At 41.6% G+C, this 9,310-nt stretch overlaps 1 protein-coding gene across 12 annotated transcripts in view; it reads left to right on the forward strand.

The window, feature by feature from the left end:
* The window catches only part of MAP7 (microtubule associated protein 7), a 170,167-nt gene extending 165,762 nt beyond the window's left edge, over positions 1 to 4,405 (forward strand). For all 12 annotated transcript variants that reach the window (XM_036097485.2, XM_036097486.2, XM_078054684.1 and 9 more), the window contains one exon: positions 977 to 4,405. In XM_036097485.2, the coding sequence (XP_035953378.2) occupies positions 977 to 987 (11 nt within the window). In that variant the 3' untranslated portion in view covers positions 988 to 4,405. The remainder of the gene's footprint in view (positions 1 to 976) is intronic.
* Positions 4,406 to 9,310: the final 4,905 nt, after the last annotated feature.

Below are 9,310 nucleotides of genomic sequence, written 5' to 3' on the forward strand. Positions count from 1 at the left end.
AAACCTCTTTGAGTTCTGTCAAGTTTCTCTTCCCAGCAGATCACTTTCATTTATGGACTAGCATCTCTTTATACTATTATGAACAGAGCTGGCCAAATTCAGCATGTTTAACGGAGTCAGTGCAGAATTATTTGTGGTCAAGTTGTTTTGTCTTTCAGATTTCCATCTGTGAACTTTTACCTCCTATTTTCCACTTCAATTGGCTGGAAAAGCCAGTGTTGAAGCACCTGTCCAAATGAAGCTAGCCTTTTTTCCTTCTCTAATAGACTGACCTTGGGAGTCTAACTTCACTTTACGATCCCCTTCTCTAGATCGTAGAAGGAAGCTATACGGCCTGTCCCAGGTCTGACGTCCTCATTCTTAAGACTCTGGGAATAATCTGATGATTTGTATGTTAGTGGAAACACTCCTGGTGCAGCTCCCTACCTCGTCATGTTGCAGATTCACAGAGAGGCGAGGGACACCCAGATGACCTTCTGTGTCACATAACAGGCCTTAGCTCACCTTTTGATTTCCCTGCCATTCCGTTCTCACTGTTACTGCCCTTGTGTAACTTCTGTAGGAGCAGAGTCAGGTGTCTGTGACCTTAGGCGGTGTCAGGGTTCTTTGGGGGTCATGACTGTTTTTCATCAAACATTTATTTAGCCATATGTTTGGAGCCTGAAGCATCAGGTGCTGAGGATACAAGACCAATGAACGTAAGTCTCTAACATCAAAGGAGAGTACAACTGATGTATGTCATTTAGAAAAGTAAATGATATAGCCTAAATTGAAGGTAAAGAAAAGGACATGTGTTTTCCTGCTAGTGGTAGAGTTCATTAAAATATAAGATTCTGATGAAATCACCTATTTTTTTATAAGACAATGTATAGAAAAGCATGGCAAAGTTTTAGAAATGTAAGATATTACCGTAGCATTCTTGAAACAAAATGTTAGATAAATATTAATCTGTTCTTTTTTCTGTCTCCTAATATAGAAGTTATATGAGCATTTCTTCTGAAGAACCAAAGCAGAAATTTAAAAAGAATTTCTACAATTAATGGAATTCCTTCCATGCTATAAAGGAGCATCCCCCTCCTCCAGTTTTCTAAAGATTTCTTGACCATCATTTTGAAAAGACTTTATTAAAACCAGCTAAAGACAACAGACTGGATAGCTTTTCTAATAATTTTCGCCAATAGAGAAAAAAATGTTCCTTGTTCTTCAGTACTTTCAAACAGCTTTTTCCAGTGTGCTCCTTCTTAGCAAATCAATATTTTTCTGCATTCTCTAAAAGATGAGAGCATTTGGCTATTTAAAAAAAAAATGGGCTGACTAGGCATGATTTTTCATATAAATGTGTTGGTCTTTAAAAGCTAACATAAAATTGGCACAAAAAATTTACCTTTTACAATGTAATACTTGAAAAATAAGTACCTCTTTGTTCTACAAGTAGAGTGAATAGGAGAGGTGTTTAAATTAAGCCTGTTTAAATATTACTGCAAAGAGTTCTATTTGTAGAAGCAAACTATAGGCAGATTACCAGGTTCTTGTAAATGCAATTTGTACATGGACATTCTGCAAACCCAGCTGTCACATTCTTGCATCTCTTTTTGCAAAAACATACTAAACAGTTTTAAAATGTGAAAAAGAAACATTATTTTTTCAGAGCAAGGAAATAGACTGTCCTCTTAAATAATGTATTTATAAAGTTTTTCCAGATAAACTAATCAAATAAATTAGAACAACGTGACAACATTGCAAACTTTGATTTACTGGATGCATTCCTTATGTTACCATGAGAGAATGTTCGTGATGATTCAGGGCTATTTCTGACGTCTGTACATTGCTGCTGTCCCCAGTGATGGTGGGACTTACCTTTGCCTTACCTGATCACAAATTATGTCGGGGGGGGAGTAAAGATTTACTATTTCTTTAAATAAAAAAAGAATTTGGTTTTGCTCGTTTAAGAGCAAAGAAGACCTGATGGAATGTTGACTATGTTTAGCACACAGAGCACCGTGCAGGACCCCTTCACAAACCTCCTCCTTCTGCGTGGCACCCATCAGCTCTGACTTTTCACTCTTCACTTTTACTGCTGAGCTTAGCTGTGCAAACTCGCACTTTCATTTGCTAATATAATTCAATTTTATTTTACCATTTTAGAAACTACTAATAACTAAATATTAAAGGAGAGGGGGCTCTGAATCAGGAACACTTTTTTTTTTTTTGTGGAGTGTTTGGAAAGGTAAACGTCTAGCAGTATAATATGTTGGTTTTATTAAGAGGGATTGGTTAATCTATATTGAATGAGAAACTTCATTTATTAAAATCCAAGCTATAGTAACAGCTGTAATTTGTGAAAACATTAATTTGGGGCTTTTCCCTATTCTCAGTTGTCCATGTACGCATAGTCATATTAAAAAAAAATCTGTTCAACAAAGTTGTTTTATTTGTTTAAGTCGATCTAGCACAAAACACCAAATAAAAATGTGTTTGACATAGTTTTACTTTTAGGTTTCTCATATGTTACAACTTTACTCTGATTGAGTCTTGAGTTTTCAAATTGCCCTTCATTCAATCTCAGTAACATTTCCCCAGCTTCCTCTGAACGGAAATATAGAATAGGTTTATTTAGAACAATAGTTCTATTTTGGCTAGGTTTTCCTGGTTTCATTTATGTTTTTGAATTTGAGCCATCATTAACAGACTGAAAGCCTTCTAAGTAATCAAGTTTTAATTAAAAGTGATATAAAGTTAACTGTATTTTATTTTTTTAAGATTTTATTTATTTCAGAGCATGAGAGAACATGAGCAGGGAGAGGGGTTAGAGAGAGGGAGAAGCAGACTCCCTGCTGAGCAGGGAGCAGGACAAGAGGCTTGATCCCAGGACCCTGGGATCATGACCTGAGCCAAAGGCAGATGCTTAACCGACTGAGCCACCCAGGCACACGTAAAATTAACTATATTTTAAAAACAACATTACCAGAGGATGACCTGGACCTTTACAATGGCTTGATTGCTTTCTCTCCAGCTCCTAAATGTCAGTATTCACCCCGCTGATCATAAAGAGATCTTTAGTAGGTACTACATCAAGGGCAGTGCTCAGGGATCAGATATGATCCTCAGCATGGAATGAGGGTGGATGGGCTTTTAGTTTCTTTGTCACACCATTGTAGACTGTCTAGGCCAATGCAGTCACCAATCACAAGTTCATTTGGTAGAAGAGTGGCCCGCTTTTCCTGGACGGGGTAAGGCCATATGTCTCCTCTTGCCTAACCGCGTTCCCTGGTGGTATATTACCATAAAAGCAAATCTAAAACAGAGTTCTTTCACGTGAACATGTTTATGCTTATTAGCAAGCAGGGCCTTTGGCAAGCTTGGATAATTCCTTCTCTGCTCATAATCCCACAGACGCCTCGACCAAAAGATTCATAGTAAAGCAGAAGCAGTGATACTCTGAAGGCAGGAGTAACCCGACTGAAACAGGCAATGCAATCTTAAATGTGTGGGGGTGGTGGAAGGATGGCACAGGAGCAAACAGCTCTAGAGCTGAAGTACTAATCAAAAGTCTTAAACTTGCAGGGTCTGCCATATTCTTATACCTTGTTTGATGTATTTTGCCTCTATCTCTCTAGGCAACCACTTACCTTTCAAGTTCCATTCACTAATAAAAAATTACTAACCTCCCTTATGCTGATTAACACTGGTGTAGGTTTAGATGACAATATTTAAAGCACCCAGCCACCAGATTGGAGTCCTTCGAATGCTATCTGACCTAGCCCCAGGGTAAGACTAAAGTTACATGGACATGTACATCACAAAGTTGATACTAAAGCATTTTGGAGTTAAATTACTGCATATTAAAATATAACAGACACCAATAAATTCTCCCATCTTTTGCATTTTTTTAAAGATTTTATTGAGAGAGAGCACAAGCTGGGGGGAGGGGCAGAAGGACAAGCAGACTCCCCACTAAGCACAGAGCCAGACATGGGGCTAGATCCTAGGACCCTGAGATCATGACCTGAACCAAAGTCCACTGCTTCACCGACTGAACCACCCAGGTGCCTCTTGCATTTTCTTGATGGATGGAAATTTGACTCTTGGCCTACATTCGATTGTGCATAGAACATGAAAAGGCATGATGAAACGGCTATCGGATCAAGTTACAAAAAGCAATTAAAAAACTTCTAAAGATGCTCTTCGAAAAAATTTCATGCCCCCCACCCAACTCCTGTTTTTACTCAGCAGACACCTACGCCTGCTCAGAAGTACTCAAGATGGTCATTTTGTTACATCCTTTGGTACCTCATTAGTTTGGGGGAGAAACTCCAAAGACCTTGCAAGAAGAGAGAGAAAAGGATCAGCATGTGAACAGAAGGTGCAATTTTAAATTATTACAAATAAAACATTTCATTAGTAACTATTTCCTTGGTGACTATTACTTGGGTTTTTTATGTTTTTTGAGTACAATTTTAGAAGTCAAAAGTACTTTTAGTAATTAGTGCCAAGATTGGTAACATTCAAAAGAGAAAAACATTTTGATTCCTGTTTAAAAATATACACGAAAAAAGTAGTGGTACTGACAGCCGCTTTTGAATTAGTGGCTCTCTAACACCTTACAGAAGACTGAAAGGAAAGGGTAAGAAGGGACCTAATGTCGGAAGTGATAGAGGAATGGGAAAGAGCCAACACCTGGTATTACAATAGGTCTGAAGACCAGGTCTGCAATGATGGGCAGCATGAGGCCTGGTAAGTTGCCTGTGTGCTCGGGGTCTGGATTTCTTAACCTGTATGTGGGAGAACAGTGCCCATCTCATTGGGTTGTCTTAGTGGTTATCAAGGATTGAGAGTAAATATAAGTTTCTGACACATGGTAATTGTCCAGTAGGTGTTAAGTGTTTTAGTCTTTATTTATTTATTTTTAAAGATTTTATTTATTTATTTGACAGAGAGACAGCAAGAGAGGGAACACAAGCAGGGGGAGTGGGAGAGGGAGAAGCAGGCTTCCCGCCGAGCAGGGAGCCTGATGCGGGGCTCGATCCCAGGACCCTGGGATCATGACCTGAGCCGAAGGCAGACGCTTAACCGACTGAGCCACCCAGGCGCCCCTGTTTTAGTCTTTAGTCTGAGATCCTTGTGGTAGGCGGGACCCTGCCCCGGAAGGTGGGAAACCTCAGTTTTTCCAACGGTGGCCTTGAGTGCCACTATGCTTTTTTGTTTTTTGTTTTTTGTTATATATTTTTTAAAGATTTTATTTATTAGAGAGAGAGACACAGCAAGAGAGGGAACACAAGCAGGGGGAGTGGGAGAGGGAGAAGCAGGCTTCCTGCAGAGCAGGGAGCCCGATGCGGGGCTCAATCCCAGGACCCTGGGACCATGACCCGAGCTGAAGGCAGACGCCTAACGACTGAGCCACCCAGGTGCCCCGCCACTATGTTTTTTTTAATAAGTTGCCTGTTCCAAGTGTTATACCACGCAACCTAAACAGATGAGGATTCATTTGTCTAGAACAGTATAACATCTTTGGAGTTTCTAACCATTTTTGAGTTGGGACCAATTACTATTTAATTTCATAACTTTCCCTCCTTCCTCTGCCCCTCCCACAATGTTTTCTTTCCAACAAGAATTACATTGTTACTTCATATTCTTATATATACACGGAGGCACTTCTTGACATCCTCTGACACAATTAGCCCGGTCTTGTTGGCTGCGAAGCCAGGGATGATTAAATATTCCTCCGGAAGCTGCTGTCAAAGTTGGGCAACCCCCAGGAGATGCTTGCAGAGCCTGGAGCACAGGAAGTTTGTAGAGCTGTGCGGGGAGCTCGAGAGCTAAGCACATCATGTTCAGACCTTATCTAACGACTCCTTTTCCTCCCCACGTGGAGCCGCCTGACCAAAAGATGCCAGAGAAGAGGTGGATTCGGAAGGTAAGAATTTGGAGGCCCTTGTCAGATTTGAAGGTCAGGAAGGGCATCCCTTGGTGTGTTCCATTGCTCATTCCTTCTTGGGGCAGGGAGTGAGGGGGTGTTGACAGGAATTTGCCTCTTCACCCTGAGCTGCACCTGTCCGGTGCCGTGACTGATGTTGCCAACCGACAGGCTCTCCAGCTGGAATGTCAGTGTCCCAGGCTTTTGGATGTTGGGATTTAATTGGGGGAGGGTAGGAAAAGGTAAGTGGGGAACTGACATCAGTGACTGACCTCCTCAATTTTGCCAGGGTAAGAACAGTAAAAACCACTCTCAAGGCCACTCTCAGTGGCCCATGCTGTCAGGGCACACATCTGAGGAAACTCTGGGACAAGGTATGTACCTTTTCCTCGCTGGATTAAGCTGTTACCGTGGTAGCTGGCTCGATAACACTCCATTCTTTTTTTTTTTTTTTTAAAGATTTTATTTATTTATTTGACAGATAGAGAACACAAGTAGGCAGAGAAGCAGGCAGAGGGAGAGGGAGAAGCAGGCTCCCCGCAGAGCAGGGAGCCCGATGCGGGACTCGATCCCAGGACTCTGGGATCATGACCTGAGCCGAAGGCAGCCGCTTAACCGACTGAGCCACCCAGGCGCCCCGATAACACTCCATTCTTTGGTTGTCTTTCCTTCCTTGTCTCCTGTCTCCATTCCCTTCAAGGAGCTCCCTTTACCATCCAGATAAACTACTTCTACTCCATCCGTGCTATAGGGTCTGCTTCCAAGGAAACCAAAACTGAGGTGATGCTAAGGTCTATTAGCATGATTTTATAAAACATTTTATTTCCTAAAAAGTAAAAACACAGCTCTTGTTCGTAAATAGGTGAATAAACGTAACTTGGAAAACCCACTCTGGTGTTCTCATTCTCGTTTTGTCACACCAGTAAGTGAAAAATATTCTCGGCATAATTCAGTTCTAACCATGTATGAATGAACAGTAAATGTGCTTTAATTTCTGGGTGGATCCAGGCCTGCGATCATCCATGATGACCCAAGCATTTCCATCATTGTCCCAGCTGTTTCTGTTCAGGCGGGTGGTTCCCAGCTGTTGAATTCTGTTTCCTCACCTTCGCACTTATGTCCCAGATTCTTCTTAGTGAGGTCTCGACATGTTTTTGAACACCCTGCTCTTCTTCACAGTCCTCTCTCTGAACCCCCGCAGCGCGGTCTGCGCTATGACTGCCAAGTTCTGGGGGAGTTGGAGTGCTGAATTTGTAGCATTTTCTGCAAGAATCTTTTTAAAAAATCTAATAGACAACCTTTCTAACAACATGCTAAACTCAATATTATCAAGTACTTTTAAAAATTAAATTGCTACTAGTACACAAATTGCTAGTCAGGGAGGGATTTTCTTTCAGAGACTTTATAGGAACCAAGTGGATGGAAGTGGAAAGGAAATATGAACAGGTGATGAAATAAGTGTGTGCTTTGTACAGAAATGTGAAAGCTATCAAAATGTTACATAAACATGCACATAAGACTATGAAATGTGTTCAGTTGGTCTCTACATTTTGTAATTTTTTTTATCAAAATGCTTATTTTACACTTGTAAAGAAATTTTAGTTACAAAAGAGCATGGCAGATCATTTCAAAATAGTATGTTTTTAGCCAACAAATTTTTTAGAACATTAATTTGGGGGACTATTATAAACACAATGACCCACCAGTTGTCTGTCCTGTACATAAAGTATTCCAAATGTAAGTCTCCTATTGGATATTAAGATACTATATTAGGAGTGGAGATAGAGGAAATACAAGGCCAAAAACCTTTTCTGATGGAAAAATAATCTATTGCTCATGTTCTTAACAGGAAAGAATGAAATGGAAACCTAGCATAGTTTAAAAACTAGAAATGTACTAGAGAAGAAAATGGTATTCTGTCCTAAAGGCCTCACCGTCACTATGTTGACTTCTAGGTTTCCTGCAAATCATGACTGATATCACCCTCTTCTTAACCCTTTGAATCAGTCCAGACAAAGGTTCATATTTCCTTCAGATGTCTCTTCTAGGCTAGGAGTGCACGCAGATATGTCTGCATTTCACTCCACCTAGGAAGCCTGCTTCTCATAGCCAAGCCACCTGTTCTTGACTCAGCCCCAGTTAGAGAAGGAAGACAGCTGTCCAGTAAGGGGCTGTCCTGAATGTCCCCACTGCCCATCTACGTGTCTGCTGCCTACGGATCTCAGCACTGGGCTGATTCTGCTCTGTGGTGACATCTTCTGCCAGGCTACAACTGATCTTTTGACACGTGGTACAGGTTCTCAACAATAATGGGACTCAAAATCCCAGCCCTTACAGCAACTACAAAAGTCACCCTGAAACAAAGAGGTCATTCTGTCCAGAGTCGCCTGCAAGAACTTATGTCAAAGATAAAGCCAGGGGCGCCTCGGTGGCTCAATCGTTAAGCGTCTGCCTTCGGCTCAGGTCATGATCCCAGGGTCCTCGGATCAAGCCCCGCATCGGGCTCTCTGCTCCGCAGGAAGCCTGCTTCTCCCTCTCCCACTGCCCCTGCTTGTGTTCCCTCTCTCGCTGTGTCTCTCTCTGTCAAATAAATAAATAATGTAAAAATTAAAAAACAAAAATAATAGGGCGCCTGGGTGGCTCAGTTGGTTAAGCGACTGCCTTCGGCTCAGGTCATGATCCTGGAGTCCTGGGATCGAGTCCCACATCGGGCTCCCTGCTCAGCAGGGAGTCTGCTTCTCCCTCTGACCCTCCCCCCTCTCATGCTCTCTCTATCTCATTCTTTCTCAAATAAATAAATAAAAATCTTTAAAAAAAAAAATAATAATAAAGCCAGGCACTAAAGTAGTAAAGGACAGATTTTATTCAATCATATACTGTTGTAATGGGGGGGAGGGGTGAATCCAGGTAAAGTGCACCCAACTTTGTGCAGAGGTGACTGGGCATTTTAAAAGGAGAATAAGGGGGCGATCTGGCTGGCTAGAGACAGGTGTCCTCTTCCTCCCTCACTGCTCCATGTGTGTCCCTCCCAAAGCTGTGTACTTGGTCTAAGAGGACAACCTTCCCAATAAAGGAGGACATTCTCTGGCCAAGGGTATATGAGTAGCTGCGCTCCCTGCTAGAATCTCCAAACAAGCTCTCAAGGTCCATTTGTAGGACAGTGTAGGGTACTCAAGCTTCTAAGACTCCAGACAAATCCAAACAAAATTCTGCATGTGGCAGTCTGCCTTTCTTTTAAAAAAAAGAAAAAAGAAAAAGAAAAGGAGAATGAGGGGGCTAAGCACGTGCTCAGAGTCAGGAAAGTGAAAAATGAATGAAAACCTGGAAGGGGGATGTTGGTCCATGTGAAACCCATCTGGGGGTTTTATTGAAGTTGGATTCCTATCCTGCCACAGA

The sequence above is a fragment of the Halichoerus grypus genome, chromosome 9 (genome assembly GCF_964656455.1).
Source record: "Halichoerus grypus chromosome 9, mHalGry1.hap1.1, whole genome shotgun sequence".
In the NCBI taxonomy this organism is placed as follows: Eukaryota; Metazoa; Chordata; class Mammalia; order Carnivora; family Phocidae; genus Halichoerus; species Halichoerus grypus.